Below are 24687 nucleotides of genomic sequence, written 5' to 3'. Positions count from 1 at the left end.
GATTCTGCAGTGGTGGGGAGGGAAAACATGTTTGGGTGCAGCTTCATGGTATTATTCTCAACATATTGTACATATTTATACTACTGTTTCGAAAAATAATATTTTGGGTCCCAAAGGTAAGTTTCAAGGGTCAGAATTAAAACAGCTGCATTGACAGATTTTAAGAAAACTGGAATCAGTGGCAAACCTGGAATCCCCCCATGTACAACTATGTTACAAAATGCTTTAACTTGTAGAGGAGTCTGGATTCTAGCAGTAATCTCGCATTATCTTAATTAGTAAGAAAAGCTCCCAAATGCTTCCTGACTTTAAAGTACAGCTTACAGTACTTTGGCATTTTAATATTTGATATGAAGAAATCAGAAATGAATTCCAAATAACTGAAATGAGTTTCAGAAACAATCACGGCTTTCTAAAAGGTGATTCTGCAGGCAACAGCCACTAGCTGGTATACATAAGCTCTAATATCAGAGGGTGCTTTTGTCATGTGATCATTTCCACTTCACATACAAATATAGAACATGACCATAAAAAGTAACATAACATTCACCCTGCTAAGTAATTTATTGTAGTTGATGTAGGATTGGCATGCCAGCTGGAATGATCTTCTCCGCTCTTGCTATTTTTGCATATACAGAAAGAAAAGTGCTTCAAGAAGGAATAAAATGTAAACTTAACTGCTGAAAGCAAATCTAAACTGCACTGGAGGGGCACTTGGTTGTGATTTGCTAGGTACAGATACTGAAGAAATCCCTAAAATTTGTGACCCAATGAAATAAGTGGGGGAAATCCCAGATACCATATTTTTTGCTTGCCCTTTTGCGTTGATCATAGTATAAAGAAGTTTCAGCAACACCCTTTCCATTTTGTTCCTGAGTTCACTTGCTTCTTAAAGCAGAGGACAGACATCCCCCCACCAGTATTTCCTCTTTTAAAATAAGACGTCCCTGTGTCCAACCCGGCAGGAACTTGGCAAATCCCCTCAGTCTCTACAATGCTGTTTCTGAATATCTGCAAAGCTACTATGCTGTGATCACAGCTAGCCAGCTCATTCACAGCTTTACATTACTAAAGCAAACCGTCTAGACAGCAGAATGACACAATTACTCGCTTTTCTGCAGCACTGAGATGCTGTCACCTTCATTCGCTTTTCTCTGCTCTGTGAGTTCTAGTAAACTAGTGGTTGGCTTTCCTGTTTGGATTTCACACTGACTGCATAGTTTTAGGTTATAAGCAGAGGCAAACACAGATGACATTGCAAACAAAGTTATAGGGAGCCTCTTTTCTTCTCTCTTCTGGACCATTCTGTGCACATCAGGTTATTGTAATACCCAGGGCTTTTTTTCCAGCCAAAACTCGCTGGAACTCAGAGCTGGCACCTCTCAGGTGGGCACCATTGCCATAAAAAGAGAACAAGGGAGGTGTTCATGGTGAGTTCCAGCACCTCTTTCTCTGGAAAAATAGCAATGGTAATACTGTAGGAAGCTAGGGCTACCATATGAACGCTACAGTTGACAACTATACTGATATATTTGTATAAGACCCCTAACAACCTTTGCTCTATGTCCTTGAGTTCAGGATATGTCAAAGCAAACACATTCTGGTTATTTGTGGCAAGTTTTCTTTTTTCCTTTTCAATTATTCCATTACTGTCCTGACTTTCCTCCTAAAGGAGCCCAGGCGTGGTTTGCCTATTTTGTGTTAATTACAAACAGGTCACATGCCCATGACATGCACAGCACTCATAAATGATTGGTGTGAATGATCAGAAGTGACTTCATTGGCTCAGAAAAGTTTGGAAAGGTCAACAAGGCATTTATTCAGTGCCATCCAACTAAAAAAAGCCACCTCTCCCACATCTCTCTTACCTCCTGAGGTTCTTGATACTGCGAGGTCAACAGTAGATATGCCCTCTGTGCTTGGAAAGCTGCACGGATCATTTCTGCCTGGAAAAAAGGGCGACAAACCGAGTTACGAGCATTTAAAATATGTAAACACTAAACACTTTCACTTCTGATTATTATTATTTTTAGGACATTAATGGCTTCAAAAATAAAGCTATCCAAATCCACATTGATCTGTTAATTCCAGTTATCTAAATCCATATTATGGTATTATTATTATTTATTATTATTTTACTCTAATTTCACATTGTTCATTTTTATAATTTTATTTGCAGCTCTTCACATAGATTAGTCAGTCTTACAGCAGCATGTAAGGCAGGCTAGTATGAGCCTCACAATGGATGGAGGTGCAGATTTAACATTTCGGGAGTACCAGGTGACTGTAATGAGTAGGCCCGTCTGAAATAGCAGAACTATGTTTCAGAGAATGATGGCTTCTTCCATGCCATCTGTACCATCCCAGTTCTCGGCTTCCTGGGTCATGCTGCATTCGCAATTAAGGAAACATGGAGTAATAATGGACAGAATGCAGAAAAGGGAAAGAGGCATTTTGGAGACTATATTTTACCTTCTGTTGTGGCACATGCCGGTATATGTGGTGATGCATTTACACTGCAAATTCCACCTGACAACCCCGTAGGCTTCAGTAGCGATCACAGTGGGTTACTCTATATTATGCAGGCTCATCTGATGCCACTCAAGCGACAGAAAACAAGGTGTGTAAATAAGGACACTGCTATTATTTCCCACACAGTCTCAAGGGGCAAGGTTTTTTGTTCTATCCTATTTTGTACCTAGAGCAGGAATTATTTGCTCTTAACATGGAGACTATCATAGGAGACTGTAAAACATAGAAATTTAAAAACCATTCCCTTAGAGCAGATAGGGGAAACCATTGGGCCTCCAGGAGTCACTGAACAAAAACTCCCATCAACCCTGGCCATTGGCCATGGACAAAAACTCCCATCATGCTTGCTAGAACTAGCAGTCATTGTAGTTCCACAACATCGGCCTTAGAATATTCAATGTGGTCCATTGAAGCATCACTTGAACAACACCAAGCCCCAAGAATTAGCCATTTTTCTTCTCAATCACAACATTTTGCTTCACATTATGTTCTTTTGTGGGCTTTCAAAAGACCTCCTGCATCATTATTTCCCCCCTCATTGTATACGGCCCTACAATGGAAACTGCACTCTCTAATGGTTACTTTCAAACACCAGAAAATGCTCCTCACAAAAGTGCAGATACAAAGTCCTTTCTCTTCTGGGATAATGACATCATGCCCTGACTCAACTGTTAGCAATGCGTTCAGCCTTTGGATGCAGCCAGATCAACATGGGCACACGTGTGAGCAGAGTGCTTTGCTGATGGATCACGAAGTTGCCAAATAATGGCAGCAACAGTGAAGCAAGATCAATTGTGACAATGTTCTCCGACACATTAGCAGCTTCGTTACTAATTTAGAACTGTGGATTTTTATTGATTTTACTCTTTGTAAAAACAATAAACAATTGCATTGATCTTGCTATTTATATAATTGTTTATGAAAACAGCAGTCACGGTAAATCATCAAAGCCAGCCGCGATTATGCCTAAGAACTGGCCTTACAATGGAGGTAAGCAGACCACATACAGTGAATTGCGTTTCAACTGTGTGAATAGCCCAGTTGGTTAGAGCGTGGTAATGCCAAGGTTGTAGGTTCAAGCCCCGTATGGGACAGCTGCGTATTTCTGCATTGGAAGGGGTTGGACTAGATGATCCTCAGGATCCCTTCCAACTCTACAATTCTATGATCGAAGGGACATTCAATGAAGCTGAATGTTGGAAGATTTAGAACAGGCAAAAGAAAGGACTTATTTACACACTGCATAGTTAAACTATGGAATTTGCTCCGGCAGCAGTGATGGCCACCAACTTGGATGGTTCATTAGACAAATTCATTGAGGATAAATAAGGCTTTCAGTGGCTTTGAACTCTGATGGCTATGCTCTGCATCCACAGATGGAGGCAGTATGCTTCTGAATACTAGTGTTCTTCTTATGCTCATGGCACAGCAGCAGACATTTCTCATAGATATTTGTCTTTCTTAACAAAAACATATACACAGCATTCTTGCAAAAGCCTCCAAAAATTAGTCCACATGTAGCACTTGCTTACTTCTATTTGTGCTGATACTCTAGCATTAACGCAGTGAAGAAATCTAAATGTGTCCCTTGACAACGCATAATTTAAGGATTTCTTGTGAGTTTCACACATATTACTATCCTAGTCACTCAGGTATGCGAGGGTTTTCTAGGCAACAGGTGTCTTCTGAAACCAAATACAACCTTCTTTCCAACTCGCTCTGTGTGAACAAGGCAGCAGCTGCAATCATAATGTACAGGACACATGGTCTATAAGATGTGTAGAAGAAAAACATTCATTGTCCGACTTGTTAAAGCACAGATGTTGGAGCAGCACCAAATCTTGTAGCCTCTATTTCACAATGCAGATTATGACAGTAAACTCTCAGAAAAAGTTAACTAAGTCAAATGTACACAGTATGACACATGGAAACTAACTATTATAATTACCTGTTATAAATAATAAACATTTTATCATTAGTATTCATTTTATTTTGTTTAAATTAATTATTATTTCCCCCTTAATAACAAACATTAGCAAACATGCACAGATATACTTTTATATTGATAATCATCAACAGAGACCTGGATTCTAGTCCCTATTCAACAACAAAGCTTACTGAGTGACCTTGGACTAATCAACTTTTCTAAGCCACCTCACAGGGTTGTTGCTAGGATAAAAGAGTTGAAGAAATGTTAAACTGCCCATGTTCATTGGAGGAAGGGTGAGAGATAAAAAAAATGTTAACAACAATAATACGTAGTAACTGAGGTACTCTCTTGTAATGAATACAACAGTAAATCTATATATATTCATAAGGATCGTCACCCATGCTGAACTAAGGTGTTCAATTACTTCGCCAATGAATTGTAAATGAGGTAGCTACATTCCAGAGGCACAATTCAACTAAAATTATTCACTTTTAGGTGTCACTGTTTTCAATTAGAGTGTTAAGTATGTGTCATTGAAATCCCTGAAAGTTAAAAGTGCTTTGTGGATCGAGGGCCCGACCCCCGCTATGTGAAAATGTTTGTTTATTCGGCTTTACGCCCATCATGAAGCACAACACAACAAAACAAATCAAATAAAACAGCGGACTCATACAAACCACAAGTAGTATAACACAGTTCACAAATCACAAGGACGGATATTAGCCATTCATAAAAAAGTTTAAGATTAAGATTAAAAAAATATGTGTGAAATAAACACACAAGGACACGTGATGTAAGGTTAATGGGCAAGAAAAGGCCACAACTTTATTGATTACAGCAGTGAAAAGGTATTGGCTTAGGCATTGGATGACTATAGGAGGTGGGTTTATTCAACAGTAGGTGGAGCCTGTTGATGCCAATCCAACTATAGGCTCACCCCCTGATGTCACCGAGGGTCGTGCCATGGCCTCCCACCAAGCAGGCATCGGACGGAATACACGACCGCCAGATTCCTTTAACGGAATAACCCACGGTAGATAGCATAGGCGATGGCCACACCTAGCCCTTGACACACATGAATCCAATGCCTAACCTACCCACCAATACCACAAAAGTTGTGACAATTGCTACGAGGTAGACGAAAAAACCAAAAAGCCTAATGCCAAATGGAAAAATTCCTACCAGGCCCCCCAGACAACCGGGGCGACCAACCTAAGGTCCATAGCAAGGCCAAAAACCTAGACCCTGAGCTAAATGGGAGTGGAGGGTGGGTGACTCGCTGCAGGACGACGACTGAGGAGGAGGCGGAGCTGGCCCCGCAGCATTAAGCTGCTAAACACGCCCCCCGGAGACACCTGGTTGGCTGCCTCCGGTGGGCGTGGGCGCCAGCCAGGTGAGGAGGGGCGGGGGCTAAGGCCCCCGGCCAGGAGGCGGAGCTCGGGCTCCCGCCCACAACCACTCCCCTCTCTTCCAGGGAGGAGTGTCTTTATGTTGATATGACCACACCCCAATTTTTTCTAATAGCCTAAATGAGCCATTCATTGTTTGGCTTTCTTTGTTAACTTTCTTACCCTAGATGTTGTTCAAATCTAGATATCATAAACTTATTTCTATTTTACTGAATGTCAACTATGCCTATACAATAATGAGGATACTAGAACGAACATAAGAAAAACTGCATTCTCCAGTGGCTAGATTTGTATTGAAATTATAACAATAGCAAGCTATTCATTATAGTTCAACCTTAAATCTGCAGCAGTTCTCACAATTTCCTGAGGGAAGCTTTATATTGCAAGTGGATTCACACTATCTGTGCAAACACAGATATATTGTTTCTGAATAAAGTTCCCTCCCAGTCAACGTGTCAACATGAGATGTGCTGTAACCACATAATAGATGCAACTATAAATTTAATAAATAATAACAACAGCCGCCTAATAATCTGAAAAAAAGATATACTTGTTTTCAGTCATCATGGAGAAAGACTTTTCATCATATATAAATAGTACCTGTGTAGGGTTGATAATGGATCACACCCTACCTGTGAGATGTGTAAATCCATTCTTTGTACTGGGGGTGGGGAGAGGTCCTTGAATGTCAGTGTGGTATGGAGAGAAACCTCGCTTTTTCTGCTGCTTCTTTCCTCCACAAGCCCTAAGCCCCAGGATGCTGTTTCCATCTTGGCTGCAAATCCTGAAGGACCTGCTCCCTGCTCTATAGGCCTTTTTCTGCCTGACCTGGGAGGGTGGGACCCTGACTGACTCCAACTACAAAAGCTGAGGCTGTGAAGAGGCCAGAGATCATCTTGGCTGTGAGTTCTGGAAAACCAGCTCTGGCTCACGCAAGCCGGAAAGGCGCAGGGGGTGTCTTGTTCAGTTGCTCAGCTGAGGCCTCCTCTTGTCTCATTTGAGCAACCTCAACAAGCCTCTGGCTGGTGAGGAGACCCCCCCCAACCCGAATATATCCTCTTTGGGGTGGGTCTTCTGAGGGATGTGCATTCTTGCCCCTTTTTTCTGGAAAAAGCACTGGTTATTTCTAAATTTACAACTATGCATTTACATTAGTGTAAACAAATTCTGTATGTTTTAATTCCTTTTTTGGCAATGTGTCAGTGGCTAACCAACAAAGGTCAGTGATCAAACTTTAGAATCTTTCTGGGATGCTAGGTTGTTTTTATTTCTTTTAACTGAGGATGATCCCCCCCCCATGCAAGAGCACTAACAAATAGCATTCCCCACCTGTTGCCTGAATGGCTGCAGAACAGTCTACCATCTCAGGCTCCTACCACCTCATTATTCCGCCTGTATAGAGCAGATCTAATGCTGCCTACATTACCCAGTGTGTTGAGGAACTGCTTGCTTTGTAGTAACTTTTTCTCCAATGTAACCTTTACAGAAGTGTGGGAGGAAGTAAGATCCATCGCAGATGCTGGCATCAGAATGCATGCTGGGGGAGTTGAAATGGAAAAGATCGCTATTTCAAGTTTCATATCAGTTAACTGTTTGTTTCTTAACTTACGCATTATTTTATTATTATCTTTTAATCCTGCCTTTCCTTCAAGGAGCTCACAGCAGCACACATGCTTCTCCCCCTCCCTAATTTATCCTTACAGCCCCTTGTGTAAAGTAGGCAAGGCTGAGAGATGCGGGCTTGCTTTATGGCGGAGTGGGAATTTGAACCCGGGTCTTCCTGATGAAAAGCACAAACAGAAGTCTACGCTTTGTACAATAAACATGACTGTAAATTATTATTGGTCCCGCTAACAGCAAACTTGGGTAGCTGAGTGTTGACAAGATTGGAGCCAAAACAGGACCACCAAAAAACAACCAAGAGGGAGCAGCTGTTCTGGTGATCCATGAAGTATGCACAAGTACAAACCTCCATAGGAGGCAAAACCCACAAAAAATAACAGCCTGATGAGGAAGGACTCAGTATGCTCTGTGACCTTGAAGGAACATAGAATGTTGAGGATCAGTTGCTAGGGGCATGCGAAAAACCATGAAAGGCAAGGAATGACCTGCTTAAGCCCCTTGCAACTTATAGTATCCTGGGTTGCTGGATATAGCTGGGTTGCGGAACAGCAGCTCTCCTGTTGGGTGAGGAAATATTGCAACCTTTCATTTCTCTGAAATCCACTCGGGGCCCCAGTGCCTGAACTGTTGGCATCTGTAGCTGTCTCAAGAAACAATGGGGGTGGCTCATTAAGCTGCTCAGCTGAGGCGAGGAAAGAGCATGATGTGTCTACCCCTTCCCTGAGACCTCCAACACCTCAGTGCATGAGTACCTATATAGAATTCTCAAGTATTTTCTTCGTGATTTTCAGTTTGGTAGCATGATGCAACTGCTTTCTTCCAATGGGAAAGCACTGCTGTTTCAACAACTGACTCATAAAACTCCATTTCAAAGCAGTTCCCCTTAAAAGGCAGAGGGTCTCAAGAACCAACCAGCCGGTGTCCGTAGTATACTTTGTGACCCATGACACATCTCTCTATCTTTCTGCCAGTCAAGCATCACCAGGCACACTTTAAGGTAGTTTTGTTAATATTGTGATTAAAAGAATAACAATTAAGGGTTCATTATTTCCCTGCTGCACCTACATTTAAACCTACAAAAAAGAGATTCCAAACACCAGGAAGAAAATACCCCTCCTTGCACAGGCCTGCCGTTTCTTCATCCTTTTCATTTTTTTAAATGTTGTTTTCTTTAGTTTTATGTCCTTGCAATAGACAGTGCACATCTACTGGGGGGGGGGGACAAAACAAATTCAAGTGGGACTTGGATTTGCCTTGTAGTTTATAACCTTCTATGTAATAAGGCTACTTCCCCATTCATCAGAGATGGGAAATGTCATGAAGCATATACAATCCACTGGGCAGAAGTGATTAACACTGACTGACTGAATTGTGCCCTTTACTTATAGATAAAACGAGGCATCAGTAACATTGCACCATATTCTGGAAATAAGACAGACTGGCAATAAACAAAAATATAAGTCTTTATGGGAGCGCAGGCTTTACTGTAGTTACTGAAATCAAGAGGACTATTTATCATTTCAGATGTGCCTCAATTATGTTACTGACAAACGAATCTGATCCATTATGTTTGAGATTCTCATTTCTGTTCTCCCCAAAAAAATAATGATAAAGAATCAACCCACTTAGTGAGCACAGGGCATCCAATTTCTTCACCAAACTTGCCTACGACTTAAGACAAGTAAGTTTGTGTCCGTGTGTGTGTACCGTGTTTCTCTTCTCTTGCAATGAAACAAGAATGTTGAGGATGCTAAATGAGCTACAGCACACCATTTTCAGTAAGCTCAGCAGGGTTTGCCAATGTGGTACCATTCTGATGTTTGCTGCATGTCGGAGTCTAACAATATCTGGAGGGCATCACATCAGCTGCTTCTGCACTACATATTTAAGAGATTCTAGAAAAATGCATATCCTTCTCCCATGCTATACTTATTTCAAATTCAGCACACCTCAGTTTTTTTTTCTGTAGTGTTTAAATTGTCGTAAAAGTAATAAATATTATTAAAAAAAACAAATTCAGCACACCTCAGTACTCTCATGATCTATGGGAATGCCCACAATCAAGGAGATGTGAAAGGTACAGTATGGTTTCTGCTTATATTTTACGTAAACCTCTTAGAGATGTGTGTTTGTGTGTGTGTGTGTGTGTGTGTGTGTGTGTGTGTGTGTGTGTGTACATACATTAAGTGGTATATAATCATTATAAATAAAGTTATTAATGTTTTATCATTCCCTTTATGTCTGACATTTGGGTGTGAGGCTGAATAGTTAAGTAGCAAAAACAGTAGCAGAAGGAGAAGGTATCAATGAGCAAGCCAGATGAGAGGTCACAGAAAGACAAAGAAGTGCTCATATTTTCAGGCTAGGGGTTTCATCCTTTGGAAACCAGAGTCTTCAGACTGGGGGTGGGGTGGAGCTTACGAGAGGGGGGTCTAAGGAACAGACTCATAAGGCCTCAGTTCACCTGCAACCACTAAATTGGACCAGACAACAATCGGGTTGTTCACAAATTGCTGGATGCTCCGATTCAGGGGTAAAGGGCGGAAAGCTGTGGGACTAACACAAAACACCTCAGATCTGTGCCTAGAAAGAACGATACAAGCAGAAAACTGCTTGGACTCAGGCAAAGTGAGGAAGAGCCCATAGCTGCTAATCATGGTGCTATCCATGGTGCTGAAGCTACTGGTTTCCCTCGACCCCATGAGTTTCTGATATGTAAGGGTCAGAGCAGCATGGCTTGCTGAACTGAACAATGAACAGGAGTGCAGCTCCAACTTATTCAACCCTAACCTCTAACTTTGTGATATGCATTGTTCAGCCAAGTTCTCTATTTTTGTCATTTTCTATAATAATGCATTCCTAAAAGGTAAAGGTACCCCTGACCGTTAGGTCCAGTCGCGGACGACTCTGGGGTTGCATGCTCATCTCGCTCTATAGGCCGAAGGAGCCGGCGTTTGTCCGTAGACAGCTTCCGGGTCATGTGGCCAGCATTACTAAGCCGCTTCTGGCAAACCAGAGCAGCGCACGGAAACGCCGTTTACCTTCCCTCCGGAGTGGTACCTATTTATCTACTTGCACTTTGACGTGCTTTCGAACTGCTAGGTGGGCAGGAGCTGAGACCGAACAACGGAGCTCTCGCCATTGTAGGGATTCGAACTGCCGACTTTCTGATCGGCACGCCCTAGGCTCTGTGGTTTAGATCACAGCGCCACCTACGTCCCTTACATTCTTACCTATGGTTTATTCCTACATTGTGAACTTTTATTCATGTGTTTTTTATATTACAGTATTTTTTTAAAACAAATGTGGACTATACTTCTGACTTAGCAAAACAATGATCCCAAGTTACTTTTTTAAAAAAGAGGATCTTAAGTCCAAACAACCTTTTGGTTCTAAATGTATGTTCAATGATAAGAATAAGGGTTGCATCGAACAACGGAAGACTAGACTCATTTAAATTAATGTGCCTACCGTATTTTTCACTCCATAGGACGCACTTTTTCCCTCCTAAAATGTAAGGGAAAAAGTCTGTGCGTCTTATGGAGCGAATGTGTGGTCCCTGGAGCCAAATCGCTGTTGCCCTGCGCTCCTGGGCTGCTCTTTAGGAGTGGGGGGAGGAGCCACGGTGCTCTGCCGGCAGCCTCCGCTTTCCCCTGAAGCCCCGGCAACGTTTGCAAGCAGCGGGAAGGCTGTGCGCTCCCGGGCTGCTCTTTGGGGGTGGGGGGAGGAGCCACGCGGCTCTGCCGGCAGCCTCTGCTTTCCCCTGAAGCCGTGACAAGGTTTGCAAGCAGAGGGAAGGCTGTGCGCCTTTGCCCCGCACTCCTGGGGTGCTTTTTGGGGGTGGGGTGGGGAGTCACACTGCTCTGCCTGCAGCCTTTGCTTTCCCCTGAAGCCCCGACAAGGTTTGCAAGCAGAAGGGAAGGCTGTGTGCTCCTGGGGTGCTCTTTGGGGGTGGGGGGGAGGAGCTACACTGCTTTGCCTGCAGCCTTTGCTTTCCCCTGAAGCTCCGACAAGGTTTGCAAGCAGAAGGGAAGGCTGTGTGCTCCTGGGCTGCTCTTTGGGGGTGGGGGGGAGGAGCCACGCGGCTCTGCTGGCAGCTTCTGCTTTCTCCTGAAGTCCCAACAAGGTTTGCATGCAGAGGGAAGGCTGTGTGCTCCTGGGCTGCTCTTTGGGGGTGGGGGGAGGAGCCACGCGGCTCTACCTGCAGCTTCTGCTTTCCCCTGAAGTCCCGACAAGGTTTGCAAGCAGAGGGAAGGCTGTGTGCTCCTGGGGTGCTCTTTGCCCTGCACCCCTGGGATGCTTGGTGGGAGCAGCAAATTGCTGTCTCTCAGTGCCTCCTTATTCAACTGCAGAGGATTGCCTAACAGGATTCTGAGCTCCATTTGAAGTTTAAAAATATTAAGTTTGGGGATTTCTTCAAGTAGCAGTTTTGCAGAAATAGTCATAAATACATGCAAAGCATCTCCACAAATCAGTAATAGTGAGCTCAGCTACAACTGAGCAGGCATCTGGCTCAAGAACAGTTTAAACTGCACAACTATAACCAGACATCCTGTGTGTTTGTGTGTGGACCATGTTCCTAGCAGCTAATCTTTATTGCTGAAAAGAGACACTGATATTCCACTCCAAATCTATAATTCATTATACAAATTCTTACAAGTACAGTCCACCTATACCAAACCAAAAACATTGTGTTCTCTTGTTATTGAATGGAAGCTATTTATCTGCCCTCTTTTCCTCCTCTGTTCTTTGCTCAGTCACTCCATTTTGAATCTTCCTTTCAAAACAACCATGCCTGTTTTGAGAAAACTTAAGAGATTTAGGAACTGGAGCGCAATCATTTTATCTCTTTGCTGTTCCTCCATACTCCAAGCACTTCTCATTTGCACAGCCCTGGTTTCTCTCCCTGACTATTAATATTCTTGATTAATAACAGTAAAATGCTCAAATTTTAGTTTTTGTGACTGCTGCCAATACTGACTTCCCAGTGATAATGAAAACAGCTGCATTATAATGGAATGTCTGTCCTTTTCCCATTCACTTCATTATATACCGTGGCTCGCTTTAAAGCAGCAAAGTGGACAGGAGCCACACACTTTGCTGTTTTAAATAGCTTAGTACAACATTTGAGTCCGATTTTTTTTTCTTGTTTTCCTGCTCTAAAAACTTGGTGCATCTTTTCGTCAGGAGCGTCCTATGGAGCGAAAAATACGGTAAGTTAGTTATGCTTCAGTGGATCTACTAGCATTGGCTACAGCCCTATGTTTCTGACAGCTATTAGCAGTGTGAGAGAAATAGTAAGATTTTGGGCTCAGCCATTGCCATAGGAATAAATGTATAAACGATAAACACTACAATTTGCTTATGGAGCCAGACCTGTATTTATTTTTATTTTTTTTTGAGAAAATCACAGTTGCCGTATACAATCAGATGGTAAAAAGAGAAATACTTACATGTGTCTTCACATCACCATCAAGGATCTTGCTATTTCTTAGAAACTCAGCTACACTCCCCTTTATGATCCTATCAAAGGCTTCGACATACGGTGCTACATCTGCGGGAGAACAGAACTTCACTAGATCTGGCTGAGAAGGTTCATACATTTTGAATGCTTTGACATCTAAGATTAAAATGCAACACAACTGGAAGATGTTTCATAGAAGCATTTCTACATCAGAAGCCGAAATAGCAGCATGTGATTTTGAGTGCTGGCCTGTGGCATTTATTTATTTAGTCATTCATTTTATCAAATTTATGTATGTATTAACTTTATTTCCTGCCCTTCCTCCCAAAGGAGCTTAGGGTGGAGAACAGAAAGCAATAAAAATAAAATAAAAACGTATTTAAAACAATTCCAATGCAGATGCAGACTAGGAAAGATCAACTACTTAGGCCTTTTGCCCCTGAACTGTTTCTATGTCAGCTGATCATTATAAGAGCTACTATTTAAGAACCAGCACCTGAGTTTGCTTTATTCTTCTTCCCCCCATGGCCCCTTTCCATTGTGTGTCATTTTTTAGATAGTAAGTCTGTAGGCAGACTTGTTTTAACTGACTGTATGTAAGCCACTATGGGAGTCTCTTTGGATGTGAAGAGCAGGGTACAAATGTGCTAAACAAACAAACAAACATAATGTGCAGGAAATTAGACAGGTGTCCTTCTGGGCTTTTCTCATAATGGAGTCTTAGATTAATAAAACCATGAGAACTGTCTTGAGTGAACTGTATTTGAATGCTAACGTGTGTGATCCAGTGTAAAACAGAAAGTATTTTGAGAGGATAAAATGTTTATTTGTTTGTTTGTTTAAATTTATATACCAGCCTATATCTGCAGGTCTCAGGGCGGTTCACAGAATAAAATCAGAATATAAAACCACAAAATACACAATCAAAATAAAAACAACAACAACCCAACAACCCCCAACACATTTTAAAAGGACATAGGATGCCAATTATTATTATTATTATTTTCATCTGAAGATCACAGGGTGGCTTACAATATAAAAACACAAATGATAATAGCCAATGACTTCCCATTCTTTTCACTTGCAGACTCTCAATATTACCTGTGAATAGGCTGTCTGTTTTGTATCATTCTTTTCTCTCTCCCACCTTTAAGCTTAAAGAATTTCTGGGCTTCCATCCACCTGACAAATGCATGTTCTCGCATAGCCTTTCCTTGCATCATCATCCTCTATAGGTATTTCATGTTGAACAAAACAATTTCCATTTTTTGTGTCTTTTGTTTCTTTCTTTTAAAGCAAGTGGCAGGCTTCAAGGTGAGTTCAAATGGTAGCTACCAACTCTGCTTCCCACTTTCAGGACTAACTTCTTGATTTATGACAGCATGTTTGAGATTCTAATAAACCGCTCTGTGGTTCTGTAATTAAATCCAGTTTTAACTCAAGTAAGAGAGGGAAGACGCTGTATTTCATCAAATCCTTGGGAAACAGAATGAGGTAAACCAAAGAGGGTAATTTGGTGGTTGGAGCTGTATGCCGGTTTGTGAAAAATGACCACACATATACGAGGCAAGGTCACAGAAAACAAGGATACTGAGCAGTTCCAAAAATGTCATAAACATTTCTCCTTCTTGACCTTCTTTCTCGCTGCTGATCACATTCTCTTTTCCCCTCTTTGCTTTCTCCTCTTTCTTAACAGATTCTGCCACTTTTTCTTCTCCTCTTCGTTCTTTTGCTTCTTTGACATTTTTCTGTCATTAATTCCTACTTCTACTTTAGCACAGTTGAGTGTCTTTGGCAGAAGTCCAGCATGTTGGATGCCTGAATGCACTACATGTAATAAGCTTAGGCTCAATATCTTGAGAAAGGGGGCAACCGGGTGGTTTTATTAATTATCAGTTACAACAAGTTTTCCACCGAAGGTTCTTCAGCTAGTCAGGCTCCACCCCCTCACCCCCTTTTCCCAGGATTACCTCGAAACTCCCATCCCAATGCTTCTTGTGAGGAAATGTCTCTAAATTACTACAGTGACTATACTGTGTAGACCAGTGTTTCCCAACCTTGTGCCTCCAGCTGTTTTTGGCCTACAATTCCCATTATCCCTTGCCACTGGTCTTGCTAGTCAGGGATGATGGGAGTTGTAGGCCAAAAACATCTGGAGGCACAAGGTTGGGAAACACTGGTGTAGACTGATGTTTTCTTTTTTTCTGTTTCTCCTTTAACTAGCTGAGCAGAACTCCTTTTCCTCTTTGACTTTTCATGCCTCTTCTTGTTGTCATTCTGTTCTTCACTGGTTCCAGTTTCCCTATCATCTCAGTCATCTCCTTATTTTTGTTATAATTTCATTTCCATCTCTTCTTCCTTTTTTGGGTAGAGTGACTGAAGAAGAAATGTACTTTTGTATGGCTAAATTATTATTGTTGTTGTTGTTGTTGTTGTTGTTGTTGTTGTTGTTGAATTTACATACTTGGAGGTCTCAGGGCGGTTCACAGAACAAAATCAAAATATAAAACCAAAAGAACTAAGGTAGAATTTTAATACATTTTGGGGAAAGATTGGTAAACCAGATCATTGACATTTGGAGATGCCTGGTAGAATATGAAGATATCCAAACCTCCACAAGTTTGTGGCACTGGTGGGTTAAAAACAACACAGTTCCAGTGGAGAATCCCCTACCCACCAAATTCTGGCTTCATAAGAGATTTGCTTCAGGATGGGAACAGGGAAGGAAAAGGTTAAATTCTACCACTCCATGCCTGCTGTGATTCTAGTAATGATCAACCCCTCCAGCTATGTGCATGTAATGATGCCAGTGCATTATTTAAAGGCTGTGTGTTAAATAAACATATGCTAATAGATCTAGTTTGGTTTTGAGAGGTAGGAGTGCTGGATTGCAGCAGTGAGACTGTGACTTGTGCAATTTGAGGGGAGCTGCATGGGTAACAGTCAGAGCAGGAGGTCTGTTAGGAAATGCTAAAAGCTCTCAGGCCTGGCTCTAAGCCCAGGGTTACTTCCAGGTTATTTCTTGCATCTCCCCTTTAAGAAGCGAACAAAGACATTTCGATACATTCATCTGTGCATTCACAAACTGTTATGATAAGGCAAATGAATGAATGCTGCGAAAATTGCACTAAAATATGGCTTACAGCATCATATCAATGCATGTGGAAATAGTTATAATAACTTTTGAACCAATGTATTGCTGTGATAAGTCAGAATAATCAAAACAAATAAAAGTAAATAATAATGAGGCTTACATTTGTATGCAACATTAAACACATACAGAACACACTGTACAGAACAAATCTCAGGAAGTTAGAAAACAGAACCAGTATCTCTTTTGCTAATTTCTATCTGATTCAGCAGTTATTCATTATAAAAAAACAGCAATCGAAACAGTAACACTGAAAGATCAATAGACACTTGAAACACTGGGTTGTATCGAATGGTGTACCTCATGCTGACAGAAGACTCTTTGATCTAGTGGAGACTTCTGTCAATGGACTGGGGAGGCCAGTTTTCCCAATTCCCTCTCCCATCCTACAGTCCCCATGGTGATCCAATGGGTTCCCCCCTGAAGATGATTTTGGAGCTGCCTGGAGACCACTGGAGGAGAGGCTACCATCAAAAATTGCCTGCCTTTCTATTCCACTGATGGATGTCTCTGCTAACTCAAAGAGCCTTCTGTTAGTATAAGGGACACTGCTAAATGCAGTCCATCGACAACACATTTAATAGAAAAATCTTTTCCGTGGTCCATTAAATTATAATTATAATTAAAGCTGACATCGGCCATTTTCTGTCTGAGCCCACAAAATATTCCTTATTGCTAATTTAAGAGCTGGGTGGGGGCGGTTGGGAATCATCCAGCTTCTTTTAGAACAAATGCTACCAGCACATGGCATTTAGTAGTTCAGTTCCTAACATTCGAAATTATGAATACGGCTTCTTGAAAGACGGAACCATACCTCCATTGACGCCATTGACAGTTCCACATTCCATCCCAGCAAGCCTGTGTGAATCTGATAGCAGAGATTCAAGCCTAACCACAGCATTCTCCAACCTCTCAATCAAAGCCATTTCTGCCATTCTGGAAAAGCTAAAGAAAGACACAAATAATATTAGCTGTTTCATTTCATGTGTGAATTTCAGAGAACTGTATCTCCTTCATGCAGTTAACAGGTACTATCATAAAAGCTTCTGTGGTTTTTTTATATCAAGTTACAAATATATTTGGCTGTTGTTGCTTTTTTTAAAAAAGGATTTCAACAGTTAACATTTGATTTCTCTTATATAACATAGAAACAATCAAATATCCCGCCTTGACCAAGTACTATAACCTCTGTAACTTATTTCACAAATTTCACACATTTCACATTTTTTATGTAAGGTGGTGAACACTTTAGCCTACTAAGTGAAGGATCCCACCTAGACATGTTAGTCTCTAAGCATCGTCAAATATGCAATACTAGAACTCTTACTTTTTTTAAAAAAATTACAAAATAAGACAATCATACTGAGATGTCATCATAGCACTAAGTAGATTGTTCCATCAGTGCAGTGCAAGCAGTTCTGCTTACCTAACATTCCCCTCTCTCCTCCAGAGCAGGTTTGAGGAGTGAGGGGGGGGGGGGAGTCCCATTGCAATAGTAGGAATCCTTGTACAGGCTTCCACTAGTGCAACGGGTTAGTTGGATACAGCCCTTAAGTCTTTTCAGCTGAAGAAGCGGCACAGCAAGAATTAAGCCCTAAGGCTGCCACCCTAAACACATTAACAGGGTAATGCTATTGTGAGAGTGTATGTGGGGAGAACCCATAGCAGAGCAACCGCCACGTCCAAAACCTGGCCAAGTAACTGCAGTCAGGGAGGAAGGTAGTTGCTTCTTCTTTTCTAATTTCCACCCCTCCACCCATTAACTGCAATGGGAGGAAATGAGTTATGCCATTTCCAGGGCTGATGTAGTTTCAAGGGTTGTTTGGGTAGGGAGAAGGAAGAGGCTTAGCATCCTCTGGTTCCATGGACTCCCACAACGTGCACACACCCCAAATGCCACATTTTAGGATCTGCCACTGGCAGAACACCTTCACCAGGATATTTATGCCCAGAGTGTTTTCCATGAGTGTACCAAGGACCCCCAGTGGAATGCATGCCATCCCACCAGAGGGTCTTCCGCTCAGAAAATGGAGCAGCACTTCTGCCCCTGACCTGGCTGCATGTTGGCTATGGTTACTCTTCCATCTCTGTTTAGGAAGGATGCTCCCATAATTTTTCTCCTTTTTGTTCATGGTGCTGGATTAAGCTTTAAACCAGAAATGGGAGAGTTGAGGCACTGTGGCCCATAGTGCCTAGTTAGCTTAGGAATCAAATTAAATTCAAATCAATTGTATTTTTAAAAACTCTTTTCCAACTCTCTTTTTTTCAAGAGCGCACAATTTTTCTACAGTACTGACTCGCTGAAACAGTGCTTCCAAGGGATGCCCCATCAGCAACGATAGCAGGGAAATAGGAAGTCTAGCTCTGTTAAAGGTGACCAACCCTGTCATCGCTGTTTTAGTGTGACAGGAGTTGTTTTAATTTTCTTGCTAGTCCCATTAGTCTTTGTGAATGAACAGCCACTAAATGGAAATCTCCATCCACCCGTGCATGCATGAGTGCGCCCACACACTGCAAACCACGTGGTTTGCCACAGGTGATGGGCACTTCTGTTTTTGAACAGCAATTCCTTGTAAATGCATTCATATGGAAGTGCTTGCTTTTTTACACTTAGGAATAATAACTTCTCGTACTGTAGCAACCAGATTGTCAGTCTCTGTTAGAATGATTGACTTAAAGTTTCCAAGGCAACCAACTTTGCTAGTCCATGCACCTGATGTGTAATGCTGCTTTTTATTTTCTCTTTGCAACCAACGAAGTGTAACATTTTAAGTATCTTCTCCACCAATGGCCATGCAGAGTTTAGAGTACCCTTTCCCTCCCATGCATTAAGCTCAGACCTTTTCTTGTAATTAAGCATTCTGAAAGGCTTGTAATCCATTTAATTACACGCCACTAGTCCAATTACTGGAAGCAAGCAAATTGCCCTGCTGAACTCTAATAATGGGAGCATATACATGTATATGTTATATCATGGATACTAAACTTAAGTGACCAGATCAAAGAAGAAGGACTGGTAAATCTAATGTCCATTTGAAAATCTAATTGAATTGAAGACAATTAAGAATTTAAAAAAAGATTTTGAATAGTATTCCAGCAATGATTAATTATTATAATTATTTTTCATCATATATGGGAAAACGGGCTAATGATCTTTTGTCTAAAAACATCAGCAGAACACCTGTTCCAGCTTAAAACTGCTTCTTACAAGCATTGAGACACCTCTCCTATATATACACAATTTGCCACCAAATAATGATATTTATTTTCTACATATACATCTTACATTACTTCTAGGACAACCACAATTACTTGTCCCTAGTCCTGTAGATTTCACAGTTCATTCCATATTGCTGGACAATCCAACAAGTTATTCCAGAATCCCAGAACAACTAGTGTAAAGAGGCAGAGTACATTTCATGGCAACTGCATCTTTCTCCTTGAAGAGAAACAGACTAAAATATCCTGTTCAAATCCAGCAACCTCCACACTCACTACTATTTCCAAGGAAAGTGGGATGGCTAGATTTTGCTCAGCACAAAGTAAACAATAGTGACAAATCAGGTTGTGGGAAAAGTAGTCAGATCTCAATTAAACTGTGTGTCAATAGAAGAGGCACTCAAAATAATTACCTCAGTATAACTAATTGCATACATAAGGAAATAAACGAAAAGCAAGTTGCCGATGGCCTTGAACTGAGTCAGTTGTACATCCAGGAAGAGAACGAGGGTATCCTATGTTCCAGGAGCCTATTGCAAAAGAATGAAGAATATTCCAAAGAGCAGCAAAGGAAGCCATAGTGGGCACTTGCAGACTGCCAGTATTTTCAGGTGGGTTTCAATCACCAAGACTATATTACACTGGTCCTTAAAGACCTATACTGGCTCCCAGTACGTTTCTGAGCACAATTCCAAGTGTGGGTGCTGACCTTTAAAGCCCTAAACGGCCTCGGTCCTGTATACCTTAGGAGTATCTCCACCCTCATTGTTCTACCCAAACACTGAGGTTCAGCGCCGAGGGCCTTGTGGTGGTTCCCTCACTGTGAGAAGTGAGGTTACAGGGTAGTGGTGCCCACCCTGTGGAACGCCTTCCCACCAGATGTCAAGGAAATAAACAACTATCTGACTTTTAGAAGACATCTGAAGGCAGCCCTGTTTAGGGAAGTTTTTAATATTTTTAATATTTGTAGTTTTATTCTGATTTTTGTGTTGTGCTGGGAGCCGCCCAGAGTGGCTGGGATATAAATAATAAAAGTATTATTATTATTATTATTATTATTATTATTATTATTATTATTATTTAATTTTAGTTGATTGGGAGGTTTTGCGTAACCCATTTCCCTCAGACTTTTTAAGAAGAGGAACGCGATGGGTGAAATGCCTTGGAAATTGTAAGATAACACTTGCTTTGACCTATGGTCATCTAACCTTCCCACGAACGAACTACAGCAAATGCTCATTGTCTGGAAATAACCTGTGTTTGTCAATTCTCCCATCATGTCAAGGCTTCCCCACTTCAGCTTCTTATCCATTCCAAACTAATGATGCCTTTGCACCAATCTATGGTGCATCCAGACCCAGAATACTGTGCGCAGTTCTGGTCATTGCACTTCAGAAAGGCTGTTGCAGATGGAGAAGGTGAAGAAAAAGGCAGCCAGAGTGATGCAACTCCCCCATGAGCTAAGGTTACAAACCTTGAGACTTTGTAGTTTAGGAAAGGAAAGATGAGAAAGGGGGAACACGACAGAGGTACGGAAAATTATGCACCGTATGTAAAAACAGACCATTTCCCTCCCTCTCCCTCATTATACTAGAACGCAGGGTCAGTCAATGAAGGTAAGTGCTGGGGGATTCTGGACAGCTAAAAGGAAGTGATTCCTCACTCAGTGCACAGGTGAGCTGTGGAAGTTGCTACCACAAGATGTAGTGATGGGAAAGCCTGGAAAGCTTTAAAAGGGAATTAAGACAAAATCACAGAGGCCGAGGCTGTCAATGGCTACTAGTCATGATGGCAATAGTCAAGTGTCAAGGGCATGTGCCTCAGTTGCTGTGGATCATGACAGAAGTACTATTGAGATCAGGACCTCCTTGAGGGCTTCTCACCTGGCTGGCCACTGTGAGAACAGGATTAGACATGCTGTAAGCCGCCCAAAGTAGCCAAGGAAACTCAACCAGATGGGCAGGGTATAAATAATAAAATTATTATTATTATGTCTTTGGTCTGATGCAGTTGTCCTATTATTATGTTCTTATATTAACTAATCCGCTCCTATCATTCACAATTATTTTCCAAATGGCACAACACCTTCAGTACCTAATAATCAGGGCTTTGAATCTTCCGTTATGCTCTATTACAAAAGCTTGATTTGAACCAGCAATCAACTAAGACTACTCCAATTGGCTATATATAATATATATGGAATGGTGTTGTCCCTTAGGTATATCCTTTCACTGCTGCTAGAACCACGGTCCACGCTAGACACCCAAGGCCAGTAATGCATTAGCCTTAGTGCAGTAGTGAATAATGCACAGCCCCTTTTCATTTTTATTTAATTAAGAGAACATTTTTTATTCATGTGCCAGCATTGACAACACATCCTTTAGAGAAGCACTCAAGGAAGGAGTGAATGAACCACAAGTCCTCTGATGACCATTCTACAGACATTGGAACGAACTTTATTTTGTTTACTTCTATAAGGAAAAGACTTACATTTCAAAAGTATATACTATCCTATTCTATTAAATCTTTACTTTAAAGTTCTGAAGCAAATATTTAAAAGTACAATTTAATTTAGTTTCCCTTTATTGATTAAAAAACGTGTTTGCAAGAGAAGTCCATGTGGTTATATGTGATATTAAGCAGTTTTATAAGGAGCTGAATTAACTCAGTGTTCTCCACAATTTGGATGATTGGCTTTATATTAGGGAGAAAAAATGGATGCAAGTACAGTAAATAAATTATTGTAATTTAATAGAAAAATGAATCACATCACCTAGCACTCCTGCTTTTTCTTGCGGTGACTTAAACAAAGCTTTATTTATAACTGTGTGTTGTTTTTCCTCTAACAAAGGCTTTCCTGTAATATACTGTCATGTTAATAGAAGTCACTATAGAAATCCTTTCTCCAAAACTGAATCTAATTTGCTAACAAATGAACCTGACTCACTATCTTATTCCTGCAAACAATCCCTGCAGCTCATAAAATTACATTAAAAATTATCTATATTTGCACTCTTGGGATTATTCTGGACACTCCACAGAAAATCATATATATTTCCCCTAAAACACCCAGCTGTAAACCTTCCCCAAATCATCACCCACACTGTGGCTAGGCTTGGGGGGGGGGGGCGAGCCATCCAGTGGTTAAAAGAGGTTTTCTTTCAGCAGGGGAGAAGTGAAGGATGACACCTTGCGGGAATCTGCCACGCCCACAAGTGCCCCATTGCCACCCTGTGCCCTAGATGATCCGCAGCTTCTTGAGAGTCCAGTGTTGTTCCCTAAACAGAATTAGGCGAAGTGAGCCATTACGAGCATCCCTTAACAGAAACCTAAGCACTGCAAACAGCCAGGTGGTTGCCTTAAAAGGCGTGAAATAAGACACGCAGGCAGGCACGCATCGGTCACAGACCTAGCAATGCCGCGGTCAGGTTGCCACCCTGCACCAACCCCGCGTGTCCAAAAGGCGAAGCCCAACGACTCCAAGGCCAACAGAAGCCCACGCGTTTTCTCTCCCCGCTGCTGTGCGCGGCTATGGAAACAAAATCACAGCAGCGCGCAAGAAACAAGCCACGTCCCTGAGGCCTGAGCTGCAGAACCAGTGCAGGTCAAAGCCCACGATGGGGAAACAATCCTCCTCCCCCGCCACCACCCCCTCCGGGAGGCATGCCAGGTGCCCATTGCCAACACAGTTAAGAGCTGTGGCGTTTTGCCCTGAATAAAGAGCCGGCCGCTAGTGACACCCACCACCTAGATGGAGGAGGGGGGACAAAACCTCCAGGTTGGTCCCTCAGAGTCGACCGGGCCCCTCGAAGCTGCAGGCCACGGCTCTCCATAGGCAGGGGGAGGAGGGAAACGAGGGAGAGAGACGGTGACCCAGATTAGCCCTTACACACACACACACACACACACACACACACACACACGAGAGCGCGCCAAATCAATCCCCCTCAGTAGCTCGCTCCGGATTCCCGCCCCCTCCGGCCTCCCACGCCCAAGCAGAGGGGCTGCGGCGAGAGCCACCAGGCAAGGCCGCTCTCTGCGGGGGTCTCTCACACGCCCAGCCAGCCCCTTCCCCGCATCTCCTGCACGCCCCCTCCCTCCAAAACCCCCCTGCTCCCCTCCCCTCCGCCCTGCCCATCCCTTGCCTGCGACGGCGAGGGGGGCAACCCGCCTCCCCACAGACGGCTGGCTCGCTTCGCCCCTCCCCGCCCCTTGCCAGCTGCTCTGGAATTACCTGTTCGGATGAGCCGGGGAGCCTCTCGTTCTCCTCTCTCTTTGCGCGCGGAGGAAAATCCGTGGCGGCTCACTCGCGCTCCTGCCGGCCCCCCTGCGCGCTCTTTCTTCCTGCCTTCCCCTCCTCCTCCTCCTCCTCCTCCTCGATGTGAGCTGGTGTCACTCACAAAAGCCGCGCAGGAGGGGGAGGGCGGGAAAGAGAAAGAGAGAGAGGGAGAGAGAGAGATGCAGCCCCGGCAGGCGGTTTCCGGGCGCGCCAAATATAGGCAAGTCCGAAAGGAAAGGGCGAAAAAGAGAGACGCTGGCGAAGAAGGAGAAAGAAAGCGAAAGGGGTGGGGTGTGGGGGAGGGGGGGGGAGAGAGAGGTGCCTCTCAGCAATATCAGCTCTCCGCTCACGCAGCCCCGGTGTGTGTGAAAGGAATGGGGACGGGGAGGATGGAGGGAAGGCGGTTGTCACGTAGCGCTTGGGAACAGGCGCCGGTGGGGAAACCGAGGCTGGGGAGGGGCCGGTTGCGAGGAGAGGGGAGGCGCGATTCTGAGGGGAAAGGGGGCCAAGGCAAAGTTTGCCCACGCGCCTATGGCTCTCCGTCGAATCTGGAACCCCCGTTCCTTAGTTTCATGGTACCCCTGTCCCTCCGGACCAAACACGTATCTCGCCAATGCAATGGATGCATCACAAGGGCATGTTCCATCGCCGACGATTCTGCAACCAGAGACGGCCCTGATGCTCGGTGGGGTGTTTTGTTACCAGATTCGGGGTATCCTTTAGAATTAAAAGATATCATTGCATAATTACTAGGAAGCCTAAGCTTGGGCAGAGTCAGTGGCACACACACGCACACTGCCGTTTTGCCTCGCCTTTTGTACCCGCGCTGCCCTGTTACTTTGGCTGAACCCCCATACGCTCAGCTTTGCTCAGCGCTGCCAGTAGATATATTTTTTCTGTTAGACGCAAGGATTTCACATTTTGAGGAAAGTGAAGAGAAGGAACAGGGATAATGCAGGAGAAGCAGCGCGCGAGGCTGCAATCCTACACCTGCTTACTTGGGGGTAAGTCCAGTTGAGCACATTGGGGCTTCTGAGTAGACATGCTTGTCTGTCAGTTTATTAACATGACACTAGAAAA

The 24687-nt window shown here is 42.9% G+C and overlaps 1 protein-coding gene and 1 long non-coding RNA gene across 2 annotated transcripts in view; both read right to left on the bottom strand.

The window, feature by feature from the left end:
• The window catches only part of CAP2 (cyclase associated actin cytoskeleton regulatory protein 2), a 42696-nt gene extending 18760 nt beyond the window's left edge, over window positions 1-23936 (bottom strand). The window contains exons 1-4 of the mRNA XM_028737687.2: window positions 23563-23936; window positions 16924-17054; window positions 12948-13048; window positions 1869-1946 (exon numbers count right to left, since the gene is read on the bottom strand). Of these exons, the coding sequence (XP_028593520.1) occupies window positions 1869-1946; window positions 12948-13048; window positions 16924-17044 (300 nt within the window). The 5' untranslated portion in view covers window positions 17045-17054; window positions 23563-23936. The remainder of the gene's footprint in view (window positions 1-1868; window positions 1947-12947; window positions 13049-16923; window positions 17055-23562) is intronic.
• LOC144328726 (uncharacterized) lies at window positions 5257-10958 on the bottom strand. The gene is made up of 2 exons (XR_013394013.1): window positions 9520-10958; window positions 5257-9443 (listed from the first exon to the last, which is right to left on the bottom strand). It is a non-coding gene; the product is annotated as an uncharacterized LOC144328726 (long non-coding RNA).
• Window positions 23937-24687: the final 751 nt, after the last annotated feature.

The sequence above is a fragment of the Podarcis muralis genome, chromosome 8 (genome assembly GCF_964188315.1).
Source record: "Podarcis muralis chromosome 8, rPodMur119.hap1.1, whole genome shotgun sequence".
NCBI classification, from domain to species: Eukaryota; Metazoa; Chordata; class Lepidosauria; order Squamata; family Lacertidae; genus Podarcis; species Podarcis muralis.
This window is presented reverse-complemented; position numbering and strand designations above follow the sequence as displayed.